At 45.6% G+C, this 26514-nt stretch overlaps 1 protein-coding gene across 1 annotated transcript; it reads right to left on the reverse strand.

Annotated features, from left to right (window-relative positions):
* Positions 1 to 21063: 21063 nt before the first annotated feature.
* Positions 21064 to 26098, reverse strand: LOC133970418 (neurogenic differentiation factor 2-like). The gene is made up of 2 exons (XM_062407225.1): positions 25758 to 26098; positions 21064 to 23340 (listed from the first exon to the last, which is right to left on the reverse strand). The coding sequence occupies exon 2, from the start codon at positions 23331 to 23333 to the stop codon at positions 22260 to 22262; it is 1074 nt and encodes a 357-aa protein (XP_062263209.1). The 5' UTR covers positions 23334 to 23340; positions 25758 to 26098; the 3' UTR covers positions 21064 to 22259.
* Between the last annotated feature and the right edge of the window lie 416 nt (positions 26099 to 26514).

The raw sequence follows: 26514 nt of genomic DNA on the forward strand, positions 1-26514 counted from the left end.
TGAGTGTGTGTTTCCTGGGAGGCTGCGAGCATCTCAGTCTTTCATCACTGTGTGTGTATTTGTGTTTATCTCTTTGAATTCCACTTGTACTGTGTCACTGATGTCCCTTGTATATGTTTGTGAGCTCCATTCCAATATTTCAGATGACAGTGACGTGAAATAGGAACGTGTGTGTTGCATTTCAACCGCATGAGGGGCGACTGTGTGGGTGTCTTTCATTGCTTATTTGGGCTGGGGTGGGAGGGGAGGGGGGGTGCATTTGTGAAACCAAGAATGTGTGTGTGTGTGTGTGTGTGTGTGTGTGTGTGTGTGTGTGTGTGTGTGTGTGTGTGTGTGTGTGTGTGTGTGTGTGTGTGTGTGTGTGTGTGTGTGTGTGTGTGTGTGTGTGTGTGTGTGTGTGTGTGTGTGTGTGTGTGTGTGCGTGTGTGTGTGTGCGTGCGTCGCCAGCTTGTGTTCAGACAGCAGCAGTTTGAGGAGCGAGAATTAAAAGTAGGGAGAGATGCCAAGTGAGTCCCTGGAGACAGATACAGGGGACAGAGAGAGAAGAAAGAGGAAATAAAAAGGATTTTACACACATGCACATGAACACACACATACACACTTTCACACAAAGAAACCAAGCCCATAGTGGTTGTCCGATAAAAAGCAACGCACACATTTAAAGAGGATTTCCATTGAGGTTTTCGTGTAGTAAAGTGATAGTGTCTGTTTTCGAATCACTTCTGATATCTCATTAAGTTCGTCTTCGTCATGATAACATAATATGTTTCCTGATTTCCTAAACCTAATCTTAACCTCAATCCTCCAACAGGTCTACGAAGAAGTAAAGACAGACCGAAACATCCTCAAGGTCTAAAACTCAGCTGTACACACGCTCATGGACACATTTGAGTTTGATCTCTCACCTTTTTTCCTCTGACTCCCTGTCCACTTTCTCACCCGCTCCATCTCCATCTCCCTCGCTCTCTCTCCCTCTCTCTCCCCCAGCCTGGTGAGGTGACACCCTGTGTGCTAGTGTGACACTGAGCTGTCACCTCCCACTCCCTGCATCACACCTCTGCCCCCTGCTGGGCCAACCCCATCACGGCACCCAGACACCCCGGACACCCATCCGGCCTCTCCTCCTCCTCTTCCTCTTCTTCCTCCTCCTCCTCCTCCTCCTCCTCCTCCTCTTTTGCTGGCTTGAAAACATGGCAGCACTTTAAATTCTCTCACTCACTCACTTGAACTTTTCTATATGGAACTGGGTTATTCTGTCTTTTCTGTCTCCGAAGAGGCTCTTGTGAGAGAGTTCCTCCTCTTCTCGTCTCTTTAGTTTAAAAAACATTAATGTCACATATTCACCCAAACAGGGCTTTTCTCTTTCTACACCTTTTCATTTAAATATGCAAAGTTATATATACATTCTTAAAGGTTGAGGCTCAAAGTATTGATTTAATAGGCTACCACAGCAGCATCACACTTACTAGATCGCTGTACTAGCAAGTCTGACAGCCTCGTTGTGAACTTTTTGTTCTCCTCATTTCAGCTTTTGTTTTAATCTTTTTTAATCATTATTATAATTATGACAAAACACAAAAGAAAAAGCTGAAACTGTCAGAGAGCAACAACATTTTTTTCTTCTGCTAATCTTTGGCTAGCTTTTTAATATATGTCATCCATCCCTCCACCCCTCCATTATCTGTACTGCTTATTCTGTTAGGGTCAGGGATGAGGGATGCAACCAATATAATATGATGATAAATACAATTTTAAGCAGAATGAAAAGTGGAAATTTAAATAACAGTAATTAAAAGCGACATATAAATAATCAGTTGATAAAACAGAGGAGAATAACTAAAATATCCGGAGATTTTAAAGATACTAAGGACGTTGGCTTCACGTCTCATCCATGACTGTTCCAGGGTCTGGTGGCTGTGACAGCAGTGACCCGGTCCCCCTCAGTCACGAGACTGGATCTAGGAATAACTAGAAATGAAAACACCACAAGAGGGAAAAATAATCAACTCGTGTTTGAACTGTTCGCAGCCTGTAGACACATGCAACATACGTGATGTGGCTCCTGTGCAGACGCAGCTTAAATTCTAAGCCAAAAAAATGTAGGTAACCACAGCTCTGAGGGAACATTTCCAGTCATGGGTTTGTTTTATGAGCCGGTCGGGAGAAAAAAATCCAGTGGATGAATCAAGTGTTCAGTGGAACATTGTTTTACATACCAGGACAGACTTGGTACCTCGAGGCTGCCGTCCACAAAGCAGCACACTTAGCTGAGTTACAGACTGAGCAGAAGAACAATCCCCTCTCGCATCTGAATGCCTGAGCGTGATGTGTCGAGGTGACTCCAGAGAGGCGCCCCTCGTCTCTCTAGTCACGCTCAGGTGCTTGATTTGTCTGCACCTATACGTGTGCTTTTCTTCCCGCGTGTCTCTTGGCCCTCTGAGTCACTAAGGTGTGTGTGTGTGTGTGCTAGTCCGGCCACGCAGGCCAGTGGCGAGCAGGGACGGAGCAATTGAGATATTGAGCATTAGTTGGTGTCAGGAGTAAATTAGAGGCCAGATCTGTTTTCTAATCAGAGCACAAGCACCGTGTTAGAGGAATTAGGGCGACAGCTGCTGGGGGCTTTTTATTCCTCTCTCTCTCAGCCAGAGACAGGCAGACCCCAGCTCAGGGACCACCTCTTTACCACAGCCACCTGTCAACACCGGAGTGTGTGTGTGTGTGTGCGTGTGCGTGTGTGTGTGTGTGTGTGTGCGCGCGCACACGCATGTTTCCCTCCCCCCAAGGACATGCACACTCACATACATCGATGCATATATGTGAGCACATCTACTGCCATACGAGCCTGCACACATGCTTGCACACAGACACACAAACACCGTCTGCTGCGCTGACCTCCCTCCATCTTTGAAATTAATGACAGTGCAGGTTCTGTGTACACGCAGCCGCGTACGTGGAGTGTTTATGTTTTCCGACAAGTGTGAAAGGCCCTTATGAAATATCCAATTTAGATAAGGTGGAGCGGTGGGCGGCCTTGCATATGTCTGTTTACTATGAATCCCACTGAGGGCCTTAACGCCACATCAACACACCAGATCTGCAAGTGAACACAATATTTTAAGACTTTGTTCGAGAGATCGGTGGCAAAACAGATGAAGACGATCCCCATCTGTTGGCTTCACTTTAGAGACGAAAACAGAAGATAAACTTTAAAAGTGTAAAAGCAAATGAGCAAATGATAAATATGACAAGGGCGAGGATGAGTAAATCCTAGTTCTCATTTTTGTGGGTTGCAAACCAAAACATTTGCCTCAGGAAATGCACAGTTTTCTTCTTGATGATGTAGGTGATCTTTAGAAAAGTATGTCCGCTGATTCTGAGGAAGATTGATGACACCAGGGATGAATACGTGAAAAGACGTCGTGAGCTGCTGGCTCGCTGCTGGTTTTTACCCGGCGGAGAGCTCTCTCTTGTGGGCAGGATGGTAGGAGGGTGAGAGGTGTGGGAGGTGGCATCGAGATTCACACCGTGTCACACACTTGCCTCGGAAATGTCACCTCGTTTTTCTTTTTTCAGATCTGCTGAATCCGGAGAGTGTAGCGTGAGTTCAGGTTAACGGGGAGAGAACAGATCTGGGGGATGAATGAAGAACAAAGTCTTTCATATCATTCAACGGAAATATTTAAACCGTTCTGCACTGTAAAAACCTCCGACACCAGCCTCCTTTGCATAGAGAAATACTTGATTTTACATGTTCATGTTCTTTCTCTGCTCTTCTTCTTAAAACGGGGAATTGTATTTCATTGAGGAGTCAGGAAAATGTCTATTTTCCTGTCATGTCTCTGGAGTGTGGATTTTTGGACATTATAGGCACTGTAGCTTCAAATCTGACCTTAAGACTTGTCCTTTCCTTCATCTTCTTCCTTCTGATACGACACGTCGTCATTTCATAGATTTATCTTTTACTTTTCCTGCTCCCTATCTCCCTCCTTGATCCTCGATGGTGGTTTCAGTCATCTCTCTGGATGTCTTTTAAACAGGGGAGTGTAAAAATAAGGATATGATGAGCATCACATTCTCATTTCACAACGCACTCATTCGGATTGTGAAACAACAGGTTTGTTAGCCGTATAATTTAAAGACAAAAATAAAAATCCACAGGTCTTACGTCACAAGTTAAACTAGCTATTAACACATATCCCTGATTGTGATTGGCTGTCATTGATTTGTCCCACACACTAACCACACTGTGTGAATAGGAACTTAAATAATCACGTCTTTGGAGGAAGAATTGGGCCTCGTCTTTCTTACCAACTTCAATCTAGGCGACAGTCTTGTGGCTTTGGAGGCTAATTTGCCATTGGCTGAAGACTAATAGGGAATCACATGCATGTCCTCACCCCCACACACACACAGTCCTCCTCTCACTCTTGCACATCCCACACATGTGCGCCGCCACACAGTGTCATAAATAGACAGACAGTGCCAATCTGAGCTCTGGACGGGAGCCAGCTCTGCAGCAGCTCAGTAGTTAAATTATTAACACCGACTGGGAGAGAGACAAAGAGAGGAGCGGATCAGGCAGCTCGGTGGAGGGGAGATCTGGAGAGGGTGAAAAAGAGGAGGTGAATTGAGACCAGCCCAGACATCAGAGGGGCTGAGGAGGTTAGATTCTGGGGTGGCGGAGGTGGGGAGATGAGGGGAAACTCGGCGGCCGTGCAAATGTTTAAAAATATCTTTGATTTCAACGGGGTCCTGGTGTGAGTAAGAGAGAGAGAGGAAGGTAGAGAGGTGGATGTCGAGGTTTTTCATGGATGGCAGTGGAATACTAAGTGAGTGTGTTGGTGTGTGTATTTAGCAGAGCGAGGGGAGGGGAAGAGAGATGGAGAGAGATCTGGGGAGGTTGGTTCTGATCCAGAGAGTTAATGTTGCGCTCATTGATGGATAGAGTGCCAGCCATGAGACTCCATACCCACACAAGATGGATGGAGCACCGCTCTCTCTCTCTCTCTCTCTCCCTCCCTCTCCCTGTCTCTCTCTCATGATATCCTGCAATAGTTTGATGTCCCTCTTCCCATGTCTCTCTCTTTTTCAAAGCTAAACGGCGATCAGAGAACACAAAGATGCCGTCTCATCCTGAACGGTATCGGCGTCTGCACTTTTATCTACAGAAGGTGCTCCTTCGGCATGGCCCCTCATTTTTGTTCAGCAAAAATATAGCAAAGTGTTGTTTTAATTGTTTGTCACAGGCACAATCTGTGATCTAAAAATAGATGGCGATGTCACAGAAACATGAAAATTCAAAATACAAGACAGGGTCCTTGCATCATTCCAAAATCCATGGGGCATGTCAATCCATGAAACCATCGCACATATTTGAAATTACTAAATAGATTCTAAATCACGTTACTGATGGTGCAGACAAAGCTCCCTTCAAAACAGGCCATGGGTGCGCACACGATTCAAACCAGATACTGGTTGCATGTAAATTACATGGTCGAAAACAAACAGATTGACCCTTTAACTTTAGCTAATGTGTGACCAAGATGTGTGAGCATATATGTTAACTAAAAACCCAGATAAAAAGACGTTTTACCCAGTGATTGTGTGTGTTTGTGTGTGTGTGTCTGTGTGTGTGAGACAGAGAAAGCCACAGCCGATAACTTCTGTGTGCAAATTCAGCAAGAAACCCAAAAAGGAATTAGAGCGCTTTTGAGTATGCGTATGTGTGTTGGTTTTTTATTTCCACAAAGAACCAAAAGCCTGACTACTTTGTCTATTAGGCCCCCCGCCACCTCCACCATGACACACACACACACACACACACACATACACACACATATACACATACACAAACGCACCCTTTCCTCAGCTTCCTCCTTTCTGGCGGGGGCATCAGGGGATGAAGTGATCTGTGCGAAAGCCTCCTGTTCTGTGCGCCGCGCGGCCGAGGCAGAGGGGGATTGTGGGTAGCTGCTGTCTGCAGGGGTGGGGGGGTGGGCGAGGGTAGGCTAGAGTTAGCGAGGAGGGGTGGGGTGGATGGGTTGCCGGGGCGGGCGGCAGCAGATGGCGTGCCACACTGTGAGGGCCGTCGGCTGGCATCCAGAGGAGGAGGAGGAGGAGGAGGGAGGGAGGGAGGGAGGGAGGGAGAGGAGGATGGGAGGTGGTGGTGGTGGTGAGGGGGGGGTTCGAGTTAGGGAAGTGGAGTAGGGTGGTGGAGGGGGGTACAGGGATTGGAGGGGCACCGCTCCCAAAGTGCCAGCAGGCATCAGGAGAGAGGTGGTGAGTGAGGGAGAGACAGAGGTGAGGGGCCTTGGTGCGGGGGGGGGGGGGGGGGGGGGGGACAGGCTGGTAGGCAGGCAGACTGGAGGGAGCCCACAGACTCTGAGATTAGAGCTTAAGCGGAGCTCGGGAGCAGGATTTTCGCTGCTAATTGCATCCGCCGAAGAAGAAAACAAAACAACAGCTTTGCCTTTGAACCCGTAATTCACGAGCCACTTCTGACCTTTTCCACTTCCAGTGGGCAGCGTCCCCGTCGTGGGATTCACGAGGCCGGGCCAAGCAGAGGTCCCTCCGTTTGGCATATTGTTGTCTGAGAATTGCCACCGATGTGGCGTGAGGCGGGCGTGCGGAGGGCATCGGGTTGGCATATGTACTGTGAGGAGTTGACACGGGGTCTGCTCCGATGTGACATAAGTTTGGCAGGCTTGGCGTCAAGGTGGCATAAGACTGGCACCAGGGTTACTGAGGGGTGCTGAATGGATGGTGTCTGTCAAAGTGGTTGTGGACAAGTGTGTGTGTGTGTGTGTGCAAGTGTGTGTGTGTGTGTAATATCAGTCCCCTAAATGTGCCTAATCGTTTTAACTGATAAATAAATAAAAGGGTTGAAACTCCCTATTTTGCACTGTTATAGAAAGTAAAAAGAAATACCCGGACCTGCCCCTTGATCCAGATCTGCACCAAAATGTAATGTATCCAATCCTTCCATCAAGTTTTGTGTAAATCGGTTTTGTTGTTTTTATGTATTAATGATCGACAAACAAAGAAACTGACCAACACACAAACTCACACATCTGTTTTATACACAAAATCCTACAAAATCCAAAAAGAAATGATTTGGTGCAGTGTCAAATTAACTTGGTGTGATACAAAGTTCAGTTTTTAGTGGAACAGTAGTTTAAAGTTACAGTTCTAAGCATCAGTAACATTCGACAGACTCCAGAACGACATAGCTCCTGTACGTTTGGGCGTTGATGCTGTTGTCGCTGTCGCTCGGGAGGTGCCGCACAGGACCTAAATATTTCATCTCGAAAATCTCTGTCATTCCACATTCATATGTACACATGGCATGCTAATGCTAACCCACATCTCGGAGTGACTTCTTCAAATCTGTGCTAGAAGACTGCTGAATGCACTCAGGCGTACCCGCGCTCGCTAAGGACACGCTCCTGGGCCGCTCAGATTGACCTAGTTGGTTCATCTGCGGCCCGGCTTCGGCCACGCTCCTCAAACGCTTCCCCAGTTGAATGTGATGGAAGAGTGCGCTTTGGTTTTATTGTGTCACTTGCGGCGAACTATGGTTTTCGATCAGAGGTATTGAACTCGAGATGTAATTTGGGTCACGGCCCTGGGAGCAGAGGCGTCGCCGCCGCTCTCAGAGATGAATGGGTCCTTGTTTGTCTTCGGTGCGAGCGCTCCACATTACCTGCAAGTGTTGTCGAAAATGAGGCTCTGTCTCCTTCTAATTAAGGTGCGGGTAACAACCAGCACCTTCAGCAGAGCATGTACATATGCAGACAGACGTGCACCCGCGTACACACGACACACATGCACCCATACAAACACACAACAAACACGCATGCACGCGTAACGCACACACATCACAACCCGCTGCTGCTACCACAGAGAAGGGGTTGAACAGATGTTGAGGAATTTAAGATGCAAAAGGGAACTGGGACTCCCACCCCCCCCCCCCCCCCCCCCCCCCCCCCCCAGTCCACACACACCCTGTGCCCCACCTTTCTGTACCCCCCCTCCCTTATAAACACACACGCATACACACACACATCAGGTTTTACACTCCAACACACACATCAATCTACACATTTTCCGTCTAAAACTTGAGGACGCATCGTTCTTGTCTCTGCACTTTTTCTATATTTAGGGATGGTCATGCATACACATGTACGCACACGTGCATGCACAAAAGCAGACACACGCGCGCACATGCATTGTGGCCCATCACAACCCCCTCCAGGCTGGCCCTGCTCATAAGGGGCACCATGTGGCACTCTATTCCCTCTGGCACACGGCACCGACTCTGCCAGCTCTGCATTGTCCTCTGCCCGCTGGAGAGCACGCGCCCAAACCGTGGCCCCTCTCTTCCTCCGTCTTTATCCCGGTCTGTTTTCGTTCTCTCTCTCTCTTTCAGCGCCTTTCCTCCTGTTTGCCGCACACAGGAGCGGAGATGGATGCCGTGTGCTTGCTTTAGGTCTCCAAAGTGCACGCAAAACTTAAGATGAATGGGTGCGATGGAACACTGCAGGGAAACCGTGTTCCCGAGCCTCATTGTGTGCCTTTGTGTCCGGCCAATCCTACAACCTTTGTTCAAGCTAACCAGTGAACATTGTAGATGTTGTAGGTGGTTGACAGGCTGGGGTTGGATCTCCTTCAAATAAAAGCCAAATAATTCTACCACCACTAGTAACCAGCAATCTCTCTTGATGGCTAAATACACGATGCTCCATTTATTGCTTTAGTCCTGTAGTCTAGACATACTTGTCCTTGTGAGGTAGATGAAAAGAGATAGAAAACACAAGATCAGTCATTTTAAAAGATAAAATCATTAGCTTCAATACAATGCTTTGTCATTATAAAAAAGAAGTAGGAAAGTTCAGTTCCACTTATACACAGTCGTGAAGGTGGGGACAGTTTACCCTGACGCTATGATAGCAGTGGGACATAGCTGTGTTTGGCAAATCAGCGTGACCTGTCATTTGATGGATCCTAATCAGTGTAACTGCAAAGATCACATTATCACTAAGGACCCCGATCGAGTGGAACCATTGCAGTGTGTTCTGTCTTGTTTCCTGGTTTGATTGTAACGGGTGCAATAAAACTTCATTTCCCTGAGATAATTAAACTAATAAGCTTTATTTGTAGAGCACTTTTTTTAACCAAGTTACAAAGTGCTTCACAAAAGGATGAAACAACAACACAAATTAACTAAATAAACAATTAAATCAATGCGAAAACAAACAGGAAGCCAATACAGATGCTATATTGGCTCACGAGTTAAGGCTCCCGGTGGAAATTCAACGAAAATCAAGTTGTCGTTTGAGTTTTATACAAGATTTTGCAAATGGGTCAATCATTCGGCAGGTGTCTGAGCAGAGAGACACAGAACCAGATCAAACTGGCTGAGGTGAAAAAAGTATTTCTCCCAGTTCCACTGTGCAGAGGTCAATCTGAGCTCAGTCGCTTCTTCTGTTTGATACAAAGCAGAAAGAGTAGAAGAACAGATACATTTCAGTTTGCCCTTATTTCCTTTATCACAGTAGTCAGCTGTTGAATAAAGTTAAACCACAACAAATATGCATTTGTAATGCACTGAAACTTAAAGGATTAAGACAAAGATAAAAAATCTGCAGGAGGCAAATGTTCAGACACACACAAACTCACTTTATCGAATAAAGAGCAAAACAAAAAAGAAAAGAAAAACACGAGATCGACAGATCGGTCTACGCAGAGTGCGAAGAAGTTTGACTGTGTGTGTGAACTATAAGCACTTTGTACTAATTAACCGAAAAAATCATCAGCACCATGGAGAGAAAGCCGTTTGAGTGATGCTTTGATTTCAATCTCTTCTCCTCTGGTTCCTCAGAGGGAGGGGGCTCCATCCCTCCCTCCACCACACAGCTGCTCTGAGGAGCGCGGGGCTCCGCGGGGCTCTGGGTAGCCTGAGCGCTCTGTGCTCGGGTGAGAATTAGCCAGCTTTAGTGCTCGCCTTGCCTGGTAATCCCTTAATCTGGCGAGGCTGAGGAGGAAGGCTTTGGAGGAGAGATGGTGTGTCAATCCATGTCTTCACATCTCTCTTGGCACGCGCCGGAAAAAAAACATGGAAGAGTTTTCGGGGCCGAGGAGTTGTGGCGCGCCTCAGTGAATCGGACGTGTGATTCCGTGTGAGCCGCTTCATCTGCATTTTTTAAAGCGTCAGTTTAATGATGCCAAATTCATGGTGACACCTCAGTGCAACTATAAAAGGAGGGGAGGATTCGTAGCCTGTGTTTCACACTGTGGTTCTTGTAGCATTTCTCGAATTTAACACATTTTCAATATGCCCTGTCGCTTCTTAAACCTGAAATTACTTCTTTGGCTATTTCTGCAGAGATGTGAGCACAGTATTTTGTCACTTTTTGATAAGACAAACCTGTGAACAAACAATATGTGTCCAGCAGTCGGAGATCATTCACTTGGAATCATGTTTCTGGCTTCAGAAAGTTTTTTGCACACTTTATTGTGATCTCATTTCAGATCCTGTATTTAGTGCTTTGTGGAAGATAGAAGATCTGTTGACTGCAATTACAGCTCAGCTTCAGCTAAATTCAAACAGTTCATCCCATTTATCCAGGAAGATCCTGCCGAGCTCCGTCAGATTGGATGGGAAGCATCTTCAGTGTCTCTCCACAGATGTTCTCTGAGGGTTTTATGTCTGGGCTTTGACTCGGTCACTAAAGGACAGACAGAGACTTGTCCCCAAGCCGCTCCGGAGTCGTCTTGGACATATGCCTGGACATATGTTGGCAAAAATGTAAATTTAACAGTGAGTCATTCAAGAGGAAGATCTGTGGCTCTGGCTGGCCGGACAGTGGTGGTTGAAGTGATGGGGAAGGTTGTCAGTGCAAGGGGCTTGTCGATGTAAGGTTTGTCTGGGACGGAGAGTTTTGCTTTGAACACACTATCTGGCTCTAAGATGCTAAAGTGTTGAGCAGTACAGTTCACAGTGCATTTGGTTAACTTACATAAACCATCTGCCTCCTGTACAGAGCGGTGAGGATGACACAGAGCGGCAGATTCAGATGAAGATTCTGCAGAGGGTTCTTTAATCGGCACGACCCTTGATACTTTGCTTTTCCTTTTCTTTTTACCTGGGCTTCACAGGAGAGGAAAATGTTTAAAGATTTGTTTTTGTTCAGTTTCAAATTGTCTGAGTCCCTCCAGGAGGACCTCAGTGAAAACACACACATTACAGCGCTGTGAGCCTCTGCACATCCGATTCCTCGCATAGCCACTCTCTCATTTCCACTTCACTCTTTTTTTTGGCTTGCTTTATTTTTAATTGGCAACTTCGAATGGTGACTTGTTCCATTCCAGTGTCCGTGTGTACGGTGACAGACGTTGGCCCGAACAAGCTTCAAACCACAAAACCTACACGGATTCTTTTTTTTTCCGGCTCTGCTTTGTTGTCCCTGAGAAACTTCTACCTTAGAGAACTAACTTTTCACCCCGACAGACCTGATGTTCTGGATTAGGACGCGTTAATTATCGCAGAGCAATCCTGTTTTCTGACATGCTGGCGTAGAGATTTCCAAGCGGTGGAGAGGCCAGCTGTGGCTCACCAGCATTTTGGCTTTGACCGTGTTTTTTGTCAGCAGTGGAATACGCTCACGTTTTATATGACTTTGCTGAACCAATAAAAAAAAAAATCTCAATAAAGCATGGAGCATTCTTTATTTTAGTTCCTGGAAATGTTTTAGAAATATAAGACATGCGACAAATGTCTGTTTATAGCTGATATTTAGCAAACAAAGCATCCTACCATGTTAACATTGTCATGAATGCGATAACACAGAGGGGAATAAGGGGGCGGCCTGGTACTGATTGTGCAAGCGCACGGTAATGAATGGCTAATGTGCCGGTGCAGAGGAGCAGTTAATGCCATCCTAATTCCCTTTTGCTCAGAGCAGGGCACTGTGTCCTGAGCCTGTTAATCTGAACCCTTTAAATCTTTAATCTGGGAATCTGTCACTCACTCACACACATACAAACGCACACACACATACACACACCCACACTCACACACCAATGTCTCTATGACTTTAAATGATATTACATTGACTATCATTGATTTCCCGGTGACCTATCTAAATCTAAACATAAACTTTTACCCTAATCTAAATCTAACCTTAACATAAACCTAAATTTAAACCTTAACTTCAACATAAACCCTAACCTATTCTTAATACATGTCTTCACCTTAAAATGTAATGATTTACATTATGGGAACTTGCTTTTTGTCCCCATAATGTGATTGTGTTAACAGATTTATGTCCACCATACCAAATAAATAACTAACACTAATCCGAGCTAAATTGTAACTAGGTCTAAATTGACCTACGTCTTCCCCCTCAAACAGGAAGCCATGAGGCCCTAAATGTCCTCGCTTTCCCAAAAAGTCCTTGATTCCTAACGAGTCTCGTCCTCAAGATGATAGAAATACACACACACACACAGACACACAAACAGACACACCCAGGATAGATGCAGACAACCTGTCACATCCTTGTAGAAAGCACTACACTGTACCTGCCACACCTCTCTCAGCCTCCCTCGCTCTCCGTCTCTGGGACACATGTGACATATTGAGCGCCTGCAGCGAGATTCTTCCCCATGAGCGGCATTCCAGAGCAGGCGGTCCCAGGGGAGCGGAGGGAGTGGGGCCGGGCAGCGGTGGGTCTGGGGGCGGTGGAAGGGGAGGGAGCGGTGGGGCCGTTTGGGGGGGGCTGAGTGCAGGGGGCTTGTTGATGCAAAGGACTGGTTTGAATGATTGTAGGAGAAGTGCTGTGCTGCTTCGACTGTTCCCCCATCTTGGTCAGGAGTTGTGGCTACTTTGGTTATCCATGCATAGGGGAACCGAAGCAGGACTAACTAGACTGGCACTGCACCAAGGCCCAAAAGTCCCAGTAGTTTCCATCAATTGGTTTGGTAGTTTTTGCAAAAATCCTCCAACAAAAAGCCACACAGGAGTTAGTAGGTATTGACTAACTGATACAACGTGATACATGTGAAACAAGCATAGAAAATCCAAACAACTATTGTTGGGTTAGGGTTAGTTGAGGTCTCACAGCTGAGGACGCAAAAGCATCAGAGCATTTTAACACTTTTAACACTCAATGCTACTCTGGCCGAGACGTCCAGCACAAGCACATTCACCGAAAGGCAACTGCAAGGACAAGACACATGCAAAAGAAGCAACATAGAAAAATGTTGCCGTTGTGTTGTGGCTCAGCGTTTGTGTTTTCCGGTAACGACTTGTGTGAGACGTCTCTGCCTCATGTGCGACACTTTCTGAACACAGTAAATGCACCAAGCAAGCACTGACCTTGGAACAGAAGTGTGATTTTAAGCTCTGCTCTCGGTAACAAATTCTGAATGTCGTTTGTTGCTCGGAGTGTCCTCTCTAGCATGAGCTGATTTTTTAATTTTCACCATATGTCGTACATTTCGGAGTACGATGCTCCGAATTCCCTTTGATGAGGACGAGCAGAGCAACGTCCTCATCCTCAGCCTGTTTCCACCAAGCATCACCTGTCCTGAACCATTTCCACGTTCCCTATTCTCTCTCGCGGCGGCTCATGCAGAGTGGAGCTTTCTAGGCCCCTGCACTGGTGGTGTCTCTCTCCTTAACGAGATCAGAATGGAGACTCTGTGTGCGTGAGCGAAGACACTGTGCGCGGGCATTTTTTTTGTCACATATTATCTTGTCATTTTCCCTCTTTCTCTGCCTTTGTCCTCGCTCCTCTCCTCGTTCTCTCTGTCTGCCGGTTTAATATTTCATTCGCCTCCCCGTCGTAGCGGGCTGGTACATTAACCAGCGGTGCCAGTCGAGCTCTCTGCTTGTGGCGGGCTGTATAAAAATAAACACACTCTAGCTGTAATGAACAGATGTCACAGAATTTAAACGTGCACACACAAACAGACACACCCCTCCTCCACACAAACACACACACACACAAACACACTTCACCCTCCTCTCCCCCTCTTCCTCCTCCTCCTCCTCCACCACCTCCTCATTCTTGCTCACGCATTAAGGTGCACATGCATGCGTGCACACACAGCATGCAGTTCAGACTCCTGCATTTGCACGTGTTCAGCACGGAGAGCGAAGGAGCTGCAGGATCAAAACACTTGTCCACACGAGTGTATATTGAACACACACAGAAACTCTTATACGTGTATTCCCATGTGAACGTGCCCTGGCAGAGGGGGCAGCCATGGCAGACATGCTGCTGCTCTGCCAACGTCTTCCTCTCCTTCTCCACATCTATTTTCCTCTCTGCCCTCCCTCCCTCCTTCCCTCTCTCTGTCTGTCTGCAAGTCTGACAGCAGGCTAACACTGTGGTCAATTCTTACAGACTATTTTCATGAGGTCCTCCCAGCCACTTCGCAGAACCAGCCTGCCATCCCACAACCCCCGGCGGCATCGTCACAGAACCCATTTCTGGTGCTGCGAGGACGGGATGAGTGTGTGTGTGAGTTTATGTATGTGTGTGTTTCCACCCCCCCACCTTGTCACTCCCGCTCTTTTTCCCACTGAGCGTGTGCCAGCTCTCTGTGTTTGCTGGCTGACAGGACCGAAGGAGAGACGATTGTTCTCTACTTACCCAGAGACCCTCCCCTGCCAAGCCTGGGATGAAATCCTTTCTATAGCGCTAACTCCTCACAGTCGGGCATCTCGCAGCAAAACACACACCACCACTGCTCCGGGTGGGGGGGTGATACCACACTAGAAGTCAGGCAGATACACAGAGGTCTGTTTTAAACCATAACACTGTAAAAAAGAAAAGGAAAATATCTCATGAGTCGGAGTCCTTTTGAGGACTTAGGATATTTGTTTTCCTTTAGATGAGTGTAAAGGTCAGGTGAGCTAATTGAAAGCAAGTTTTTGCAAAAGAATCATCCTGAAAGGAATCGACAGTTTGTTGATAGACTTGCATGATCTGTTCAGATTTCATAATGGTCGAGATGATTTTTGATCGTTTATCATAGCCCACAGAATAATTCAGCTAGTTTGAGAATTGATTGTACTTGAGTATTTGCCTTCTTTTGGATGTATTTTATATACCATACCTGCCTGAATCCTTATTATAGTCTATATATGCATATATATGTATATGTGTATTTGAATATCTCATTACCTGTAATTCACAAATAAAGTTTACATCCTCGTGCAATCATCCTGTGCCACTGCACTTGACCCGTTACCCTAAATTTCTCTACAAACAATGTTCCTGTCGTGAAAGGTGTATATTATGTACATATTCGTTAGGTATTTTTTAAATAAATAAACGTTTTGTTCTATTGCCTTTTTTAATTTTCTCACATCATTCTTCCTTAAATATACTTTTCCATTAATGCCTGCATTATTGGGGAAATACATATTTATTGATGAATCTTAAAATGTTCAGATTTGGATCAAGGTTCAAGATTAAATTTTTTTGTTTCGCTGATAAAGAACAACAGGCAACTTATTCAGGAAGAAGTTTATCGGTTATTTACTGTGAAGTGCAGAGTTTTCCCCTATAAGTTCACTGCTTGGTTTTCAGCAGTGAAGAGAGGACGTGATGGACGGAGCGGGTCGTCCCTGTGATGGCAAGAGGAGGCGGGCAACATGAGATTAAAGGTGATGGAGAGGAGGCAACATGAAGGGTTGAGGAAGAAGAAGAAGGGCGAAGATGAAAGGGAAAAGGGGGGAGAGGTGCGGAGGTCGTCCGGGGGGTGATCAGTGAGGTGGATGCGATGCCATCTGACAGGTCCAGCTGGGAGACTGCCCACCCCCCCAGCACTGCAAACTGGTCAATATGGAGGCCAATTACTGCTGCCCATGTGACCAGGGCATCATCCAACCCTATCATAACACACGCGCACGCATGCACGCATGCACACACGCCATCTGTGCAGACCAGCCATGACCCCCAACCACCCCATGCACGCCACCCACCCCCCTCTGATCCAGTTGCGTCCCCGTGCACACTCCTACTTAACCTCCTAAACAGGGGCCAGCCACACCCCACTGCCGGACCCTCCGGAGCATGCAGCAACTGGGGGGGGGGGGGGGTGATGAAGATTTGTCAGGCAGGTCAAGAAGACTTTCTGCTCACACCCAGTAGTCTCTGCACAGACATCCCCTCCACACACACCCTCACGTCAACATCTGGCACCACCCTAACCCCCGTGCAAAGCCTGAATTTGGCCACCTGCCAAAGGCCTGACACCTACCTGGTGCTCAACCGGATCTCCACCTCTGTCTTATCAGTCCACCCTTTATCCGGTGCTCTCCTGCCTCTTTTTACCCCCCCCCCCCCAACCTCCTGCCCCCTCCTCCCCCACTTCCTCCTCCTCCTCCTCCTCCTGGAGCCCCCTCGTTTCTCCCTTGGCAGGACCTCCAGCAGTAGTACACTCTCAGTTTAGGCTCCTGCCTCGTCTTCTGCCCCACTGCCTGTGCTGCACCGTGCCCCATTGTGTGATAACAAACAGATGTTGTGGAATTTCCTCTCGACAGGCCTGCCAGTGACAGGCCCGCTCCCTTGTCTGCCAGTGTGTGTGTGTGTGTGTGGGGGGGGGGGGGTGCACTGGCATATACAGTCTGGCAGAAAGGTTGGTCGAAGTGTGCACGATTGTTTCCTCCGTGCACATGTGGAAAATGTTTGTTTGCAAGTTCACCAGGGGTCATGTTTGTGACCTCTGTTTGTTGTGGTTTTAACTCAACTTATTCAAATGAATGTGTGTTTTTTTTTAAATAAGAGCTGTGTTCATTTCAACGGCATCGCCTCACGGTTTGTTTTTTAATCACCAACAGATTGCGGATGCTCACAAGCTCCTGACCAGATTATTTTTTTCCCCCCACTCTGCATCGAATCCAAAAACACACTAATTCCTTACATGTTTTTCATCCATACTTTTCATCTGATAGCTGCATTTTGCACACAAAAAAAAAAACCAACAAAAATTATATGAACACTAGGTTATTATTTTAGCTAGACGTTAATTGGAATTCACACCATAGTGCTTGTGACATTTTGATAATCGCACTATTGACTGTTATGTCGGACAAACACTCTACCAAGTTGAGTGAGAAAAAGAGTGGGCATGAACATGATAATTTAAACAGCGAGATTCATTCACTCACTTTTCATCCTGAGCACAGAGTGTCACAGGAAGTTTTTTTTCTTCTCTCCCTTTCATAAGCGAGACTGGCAAAGACAGACTGCAAATGCAAGTTAAGACTTTAATTTGCTAAAATAACTGCAAAGTATTAAAGGATTAATTCACTCACAAAAAAAGGGGGGGGGGGGGGTAGAAATGTATTAAAAAGATGATTATTTGATTGGGAAAGATGTGATTTAAAGAAACAACTGAGAACTACTTTATATTTTTAATATGTCAAAGTCATCTGGGTTACTTATGTGACACCTCTAAAAATTACAGTGTAATGACACACATAAACACACACACACACACACACACACACACACACACACACACACACACACTTGGAATATAGAAAAAAGTCAGGAATGAGTTTGCCATACAAACACACACAGAGACTGAGCCAAACACACTACTTTTGTTTAGTTTTTATAACAGAATCTGAATCGTTTTCAGGGAGCTGACTTTTTTTCTTTTAAAATGGCGCGTGTGTGTGTTTGTGTGTGTGTGTATGTGTGTATAACAAGGTTACTTCATCCAATGCTTGTCAACAACCAGTTTAATTCTAATGGTGCAACACAGCCTCCTTCTTTCAATGCATGAGCTCGTGTACGACATAACGTTAAGCGGGGAAATATGCATATTCATTGGCCGACTCTCTCCTCACAGAAAAATGCCTCACTGCCGTGCGTGCGCGTGTGTCTGTGGGTGTGCGTGTGAAGGGTTACTCGGGATGAGCGCTCTCGTTTTTAAACGTCCTGGATAATGAACAGATGCTGCAAAAATTAGGAAAGAAACATCGACTCCTCCCAGCAGTGCCACTTTGGCCCGGTGAACTGGCACACGGGCGCACGCACTGGGTTGTCCTCTCCGGAGCTCCTGGTGCTGCTGCTGGGGAACATTAAGGGACTTGGCACGGCTCTCCTCCGCCAGCCTGCCAGCCTCCATCTCCATCTTCCTCTCCCTGGACTGTGGAGGGAAGAGGAAGAGGAGGTGGTGTGGGAGGGTCGGGGAGTATTTTGATCGATGCCCTCTCCCACTGCTGCCTGGCTTCACTTTGGCAAATGCAATGGAACTTTCCTTTTTTTTTCTACTTTGCTGACGAGGCCAAAAAGAAAATAGAGGCCTAAAAAGGATGAAAGTGTAACAGAGAGGGCCTCAGGGTTTTCATTCGGCGGTTTTCCATAACCCGAGCCAGCACTACAGGGCCGCAGGTTCGATTCCCACTAGGTGCTCAGACATAACGAGTGCACTCACAGGTGTAGGCCCGCACCTGCCAAACGGAACATGTTGTGTTTGCTGGTATTTTTATATTGACCCTTTAAGACTGGACAGTGAAATGCTGGAAACTCAAACATGCACCACATCCAACAAATACTGAAATTGAATCAGAATTTAAGAATTATTTTTAAAATAATATTTCACGCACTAAACCGTCATCCGTTACTCCATTACCTAAAATATTATATTTTGCACCATAGTCTTACAACGAGAAACTAATCGAGCTACAAGTGATAAACTAAAATCTAATTTCTACATTTAAATTTAAGATGTTTTCGAAGACATATCATATTAATTCAGATAATTAAAATTTTTCTAATTTTCCACCATATAAACGCATTTTTCCGTTGTAAAAACACATTTAAAGACTGCGTGAAAATAGTTGTAGAATTTTAAAGTATTTCAAATATTACCCATATTTACAGCATTATTGTTCTGCAAAATCACACGGTTATAGTTTAATTTGCAGTTGTTTTTATTAAAAGTTTAATTAATAGTTTAAAAACTCATGTTGTGTATTAATTAAGGTCTTACACTCGAAAATGACTTGTTCCTCTAATACCCAAACTTTCAAAGCTGGTTTTATTGGGAAACTTGATTCTTATTAAAAAAGATTGAAGAATTGTTATTAGCAGTTTTGTAATTTGCTACAAAAAGGAAATTAATGATCCTCATTGTGTTTTTCCCCCTGTTGTTTTATTTAATTGATAATCTCTGACGATCAATATTTAAACCACACACAGGCCGTTAATCCGAGCGGATTCCCACAAAAGTTGTTTTTAATTTCTAGAAATATGTTGGAAAATAATCTTGAATTAATCTGTTACAAGTATTGGTATTGGTGGAATATATTGGTCATCATCGCTCGCCAGCCAAAGTGTGTGTGCGTGTGTGTCTCTCTCTGTGTGTGTGTGTGTGTGTGTGTGTGTGTGTGTGTGTGTGTGTGTGTGTGTGTGTGTGTTTGTGTGTGTGCCTGTCTGTCCGCATGCAGCAGAGAGCACCAGGGAATTTTTGGGGAACATATGGGTCCCGGGGCAGCGCTCCAAACCCAGCCGGGGTGGCAACGGCTGCCCCTTGCACTGTGTTACGTGTGTGTGTGTGTGTGTGTGTGTGTGTGTGTGTGTTCGTGTGTGTGTGACGTGTGTGTGTTTGTTCTTGTACCATTTGATCATTGGACGTCAAAGAAAGATTATTATGAATACTAACCTTTCATATGTGGTCATTTAGGTATGCAATCACCACGGGTGCGTGCTGTTTACAATACATCAATAAACATAATGATTTAATTGATTTAAACAGATAAACCCATGTATTTATAATGCCACATAAATCCATTTTTAACTGTATGACATAAATATGAGATTCAAAGTTAAGAGGTGAAACTATGAAAGGGGGGAGGGGTCGACTTCATAATTTATATCTAATGTTTAATGCATTGTCAAAGCATGGAAATAAAAAATGCCATTTATACATATATATGTTTAAACCTTATGGTGTTGAAGATGTGTTGTTGTTTTATGCACAGGATTAGAAGACAAATAAACTTACACTTGCTAACTTTGTCAACAAGTAGGTCTACAAATTAATCAGCACTCGTTCCAGTAATATATTATGTATCTAAAAATATGTATTAAAAAACTGAAGGTGAATTTCCTTTATTGTGTCCTCGTGCCTTTTTCTTTAAGAGGTCAAGGCTCCAATGACGACTTCTGGCGTGAAACTAATAGATCTGCGGAACGTCTGTGTTCCAGAGATGTTGGTGTAAAATGTAAAAAGTGTTTTCGGTCTTCTGAAGCATTGCGATAATAGTGAATTATAAGTGTTGCAGTATTATCATGTTTACTACAGTACATGTCTGGATAATTGTTTTTTTATCGCACCAAATGTTTTAACTCAGGACTGAGGAGCAGCTGCAGGAGCTCTCCACGGTGCTGAAACCCTTGTCTTCCTCACATCGTGTCTTAACGGTCCAGACAACATGAAGAGGACAAAATATGTATTATAAACATGACCCTGATCACTTAAAATGATCAGGATTTAACCTTGTTAGTTGAGTGTTTGGTTTGATATGTTGTATTTCTTTACCAGCTCGTCCAGAGTCTGACCAGTCTGTACACTGTTTCAATATTTGCAACAAATATGTTCTTCCTCCTTTAAAACCTATAGTGAAAATATTTTAAAACACTGTTTTTTTTTTGTGTCTGTCGAGCTAAAAAGAAGGGCGCATTGGCACCATTTTAATTCATGAGGAAGAATGGCAGCACTGCCCTCTCCCTTCTGTCCCAGTTTGTAAGATGAAGGCCCCGAGGCTCTGTGAGGAACTCCTGCAGGTTGTGGCATCAGGCCCAGTCCGCCTTGGATTATCCAATAACAACAGTGATGTAGGGTGCAGGGTTATCTGTGCAAAACATCCTGTTATTGTTTTATAATTGTAATGTCCTACAGAGACACGTGACTGAAATATTCGCTGAAAATTCGATCGAAAGAAGTTTTCTCAATTTCCAATTGAAATTTTGAAATGGTAACAGGATGCAATGTGTGCTCGATAAGTGTAAAAAGCCAAAGAAAGTTTCACAGTCTCATTTATTGTCATTTTTTATTTTACCACACAGTTGGTTGAATACAAAGTTGAAAGACTTGAATTTCATGAAAAAAAAGATCAGCCACACATAGGATCCCTTCGTTTACACACACTATTAACATTAATTACAAAAACAACACAATAAATACGTGCAATAATAATAATAATAACTTACTTAACAGAAGATAAAATTCAAATAAAAATGTAAATATTGAATCAATTTTTAAATTAAAATACAGTGCAATGACTCAAGTAGCAGAATACGAGTAAATAAGTAAAAAACGAAAATGAGAACAAAAGTTGATTTCGTTTAATGTATATGATTTTTTTTAAGTTAAAACATTTTGACGAACCCAGCCAGATTCGTTGGGTGTTAATTCAATTGTGCAAGCCTGTGTGTTTCCGTGTGTGTGTGTGTGAGTTTGTGTGTGTGTGTGCGTGTGTGCGTGCGCGCACCCGTGCGTGCAACAGCAGTGCTGATGAAACACATCCAGTGTCTTCCTGGGCCTTGCTGCCTCGCTCTCTGGTCTCGTTGGGTTTTGCATAGATGTAAAACAATTGGATTGATTCGCTGGAGAACAGATTCTTCTAAAACTACCCAACTAGCACATTTATCTGGGTGCAGCATTTCCCACTGCAAATTCTTTACATTTCACAATTTCAACTAAACACACCTTCCACTCAAAGTATCACACGAACAGACGAGTAGATGTGATTTGCATTAGCTTGTTAATTGATTTATTCCGATTTCTTAGAAAATCGCCGCCAGTGTCAGGGTGCAGCTGCAGCCAGTGATGTCGTGGTCAATAAATAAGTGGCAAGACTTTCACTGCCAGTCTTCAAAAACGCAAACAACCATCAATACAAACACAATTCACATTTTAAAAAACATTGATATAATTCCCTCACTCAGGGGTCTTGTGATTTGTTAATCAAATTTCCTCTTGGATATTTGTGTCAGCCTTTTAAAAGTTGGATAAATTGTGTTGCGCAGAATGAGACTTGATTAGATGGATTGTCGTCCACTACATCCCTGACTATAGCAAACCAATGGTTCAATATTGAATAAATTAATGGAGAACACCAATGATAACATCTCTCCAGAATCTCTATGTCCTGGTGCGTACGCTTTTCTCCAAAAGTGTGCCGTGGATAGATTGTTGATTGCAATGTTTACGCTCAATAGGCTTTTTTAATTGTGAAAGAACGCGTTCAGTTCGTCGTACGCCGGGGCCCGTTCGTGGTGTAAGTGCATGTCGTGGTAAGGCAGGACGTTTTCAGAGTGAATGCCACTGCGGGCCCCCGAGGAGCCAAAGACCAGGTTGTGGGCCCCGCTGGGCCTGGAGCCTGGCAGGCCAGAATAATGCATAGAGTAGTGGTACCCCTTCTCGTTTTCGGGCGACGCGGGGCCTTGGTGCTTCACAGAAAAGTTGCCATTGACGCACAGTGGAGGGCTTAGGGGCGCCTCGTAATCGGGGCTGTTATACTCCGGGGATCCGCCACCAGGGTACACCGAATCGTAAGTGGAGCAGTAGCCGTGCGTCCTGAGCGGGAGCGAGTTCGAGCCCGGCTGGCAGTGGGGGCTGGACAGACGCGCGCACTGGTAAGGGTAGGAATGCATGGAGAAGGAGCCGGATCCGTACCTGCTCCCGTCCTGACACTGCTGCTCGGTCAGGAAGTTGCGGGAGTTCAGCTGCAGGCACCCCGCCACTAGGTTGGTCGTGGGCTGCGAGAGTCCCTTGCACAGCGTCTGGACGTAGGACACGAGGTCGGGCCTTTTCCCAGCGCGCAATATCTCCGACAGGGCCCAGATATAGTTCTTAGCCAAACGCAGCGTCTCGATTTTGGACAGTTTTTGCGTTTTGGAGTAGCAGGGCACAACTTTACGCAGATTGTCGAGCGCAGAGTTCAGGTCGTGCATGCGGGTCCTCTCCCGCGTGTTGGCCTTTGTCCGTCGCACTTTGGAGCGCTCCATCCGGGCCGCGGTCATTTTGCGCTTCTTGGGGCCCCTCTTCTTGGGTCTCTCCCCCCCTGTGTCCTCTCCGTCGTCCTCTTCATCTATTTCATCGTCGTCGTTGTCGTCTTCCCCATTGTGCTCGGACTGTGTCAGGCTGCCTCCTCTTAGGTCGGAGCCGTCCATGTCCTCGTGGGTGTCCTGATCCTCTTCCTTGAGCTTGGGATCGTCTCCGTCGCTGTCGTCCGCCCAGCCGGAGTATTTCTGCACGTCGGGAAGCAGCGAGGGGTCACTGAAAAGCCTCGTCAACATTGTGGCTCTGCAAGAAAGGAAAATACATATTAAAAAAAGAAACCTCACAAAACCGGGAATGGACCCTATCTATGAGTATTTATAATGAATTTAAGAAAACCAATAAAACACTGTCGTTTGAGGTTAAACTGACTAAGGCGGAGATCACCATAAAGACCCGAATATTGTCCCTGTAGAAAAACCATTAAGCTCCACTGAGGAAGTATTAACTTCACCATGAAAGGTCAATAAATCTCGGTATTCACGTGGCCACTTTTGCTCCTGTTTTTCTTAAATTATAGCCTGTTAGAATTATTTTTACCTCAAGTAGAAGAAAAGGTGTAAACTTAGGGGAAATTTAAAAGAGAGACCATAAATAAAAATCATCCCCTAAAGCTTTACGCCGGTTTACAGCCAGACGCATCCCCATTTAATTCCCTGCTGTCATCCGTGTGCCCTGTCGCGTCCTCCCGCAGCGGGTCCCAGCGGCAGGGGCCACATTACAGGTCCCATGGGGGCCCCCACTTTCACTCCTCCCGACGCCCATATATATACACTCCTGGCTGCATTCCAGCACTATTCATCCACACCCGTGCACCACTCCTCGGAGGAGGCGAAAGAGGACTTAATTTAATTGATAGGCCGTGTTGGAGCTCCGTTTAAAGTCAGGGTGGATTATTAGAATAAGGCTTATGCACAAATCCCGACTCAACCTGTAAAATAACTTAAAGGCCAATTGTAATATTATGGCCAGTAGATAACACTGCTGAGAGGAAAGAAGGCGTACAACTAATAATAATGATAATAATAATAATAACGATAATAATAATTATGGTAAAATATTTCGGGGGGAAAAAATCACTATTGGCTCAGCTGTAACGAACCACAATGAAACCATTATTCTCCCATTAACTGCCAACAGCTAATTCAATTCATATGCAAACATGATTTTTAATACGTCTGAAAATGAATAAACTAAATCGATGAGCCTACCCCTCGATCAGTAAATGCAGCGCACCCCCACAAAAGCCGACGAGTTGATCTTTGACAGCTTCAATAAGCCTCCATTGGCTTCCTCCTTAACACCTTCCACTTCCCATCTATTATTACAGTGCAGCAGCAGCAGACACAGACCTGCAGCCCATGCTAAGGTAGGCTGTGACGGTTGGTTAATTATCTCGGGGGGTGTGCCAGGGGCAAAATCTAGTTTTTAAATCTCAGGCTCAGGAGGTTTGCTCAATTAGGAGAGTGGGAGAGAGGAGGCAAAAAAAACAACATAACGTTTAATTAACAGAGCGTGCAGTTTACACGAAATAGATTTCACACATAATTCAGTATGCACGAGTGCATGATTTCGAAGCACTTTTTTTCCCCTTAACCCTTTACAAATGGAAATCGCTTGTACCCCTTTAGCCCTCGTTAAATATAAAAACACAACTCGTTTACGCGCAGAAATTCAAGGAGGTGGAACCCTCCGCGCATTTACTCCACTGCAGCAACAACAACGAGCGTGGTGTTTATTTTAAAAGACAATGTTATGACGGGAAGGCTTGCCGGGAGATAAAACTGCACAAACAGAGATAAATCACGGCGCCTGTCACAGTCAATGGCGCCGTCCAACCCTTTCATTTTGCTCCGAGGGTGAACATGCAAATCATCGACAGAACCTTCAATAAATCTCTCGTTAGGAGCGAGGACGTCCTTCGGTGCGGAGCTGGTGTAAACATCCTCTTAGCTTGCATCGTCTCTATTCTATTGTTATTCGAGGTCTGGACGCAGAAATCTGTGAAATCAAATCAGTGTCCGGTGAGATCTACATTCTCAGCCTGCGGTGGCGACTCCTCAATCTTCAGGACTTGCTCCCGGTAAACGATCCCCCGGCGGAGTGAGAAGGACCCGAGCGCTGGATTTGATCTTAGCCTTTTCATAACCCAGGTAGATTTGGATGACAAAAGTTGAAGGGCACGCGGAGAGAGAGAGTGAGAGAGAGAGAGAGAGAGAGAGAGGGAGAGGGAGGGAGAGGAGCTGTTTGTGCATGAAGCGCGCCCATTCGGAGATCCAATTAACTGAGAAACATGGACATGCATGTGTGTGTGGATCCAGTTTTTTGGATCAGAAAAACGTGCCATCGCCTAAATAGACACCACAAAGAGTCACGGCTGACAGAGCAAAGTCACTGGCAAAATGTGAATATAAATATAAAATCTATATACATTCGGATCCATGCCCAAGATCATAGGCACTAAAGGTGATTTAATCCACCAAAGCACGCTATTAAAAGTATTACCCAACTATTTGCATATAAAACACAACCTTGAATGATTATACAGCTCATTATTACATTTAATGTCTCCTCCATTTTGGACCACCGCGCACTTCTGCATCCACATGTATTTATTGTTATTATTCTACTATTACCTAAGTGTTGTTTGTGTTCCAACTTACCTCGTCTCGAGCTCGTCGCGGGGCACTGGAGGGTAAATAATAATAATAATAATAGTAATAATTAAAAAAACACGCGCTGGAGTTTCAGACCATCTTCAGGGACCTCCCGAGCGAAGCAACGCTCCTCGTCAATGTGTGTAGGTGCAGGCAGCGCGCGACTTTCTTCCACCGACGCTGGTGATGGTGCCTCTCTCTCCCCCAAGTGCGCGCACTCCAATCACCCGAGCTCTTGTGCGTCCTGGCGCGTCTGTGTGTAGTATACGTGTGAGTATGCATGCATGTATGCGTGTATGACTGTGTGCGAGGGTGTGTGTGGCAACTGTGAGCTACCGGGGACGGGGGTTACATACCAGCTCAGGCTGCGATGCCAGCGCCCATATGGCTGGCACGTCACCGGCAAGAGCCATCACATGAGAGCCCGGTGATTGACATGCGCCCGCATTTGCCCTCCCGGGGGATAGAGAGACACAGGGAGAGAGAGAGAGAGAGAGAGAGAGAGAGAGATGGTGGAGGAGGTGGAGGACGAGGAGGAGGAGGAGGAGGAGGAGGGCTCCGCCATCTGTCACCGCGCTAGCTCTCACACAGCCAGAAAAGAGGAGGAAAAACAGAAGAGAGAGAGAGAGAGAGAGAGAGATAGAGGGAGAAAATAAAATGGTGGAACAACAAAACTCATCATTGCTGACCCCAGCTGCTGCTTCCGTGGATGTAGGCAATTTGTTTCAGTCAAACCTGTGAATTTTCACCCCATTCAACTCAC

The sequence above is a fragment of the Platichthys flesus genome, chromosome 16 (genome assembly GCF_949316205.1).
Source record: "Platichthys flesus chromosome 16, fPlaFle2.1, whole genome shotgun sequence".
NCBI lineage: Eukaryota > Metazoa > Chordata > Actinopteri > Pleuronectiformes > Pleuronectidae > Platichthys > Platichthys flesus.

What these genes read in the sequence shown, in the direction of transcription:
- LOC133970418 (XM_062407225.1), bottom strand. Translation starts at nt 23,333, where the DNA reads ATGTTGACGAGGCTTTTCAGTGACCCCTCGCTGCTTCCCGACGTGCAG.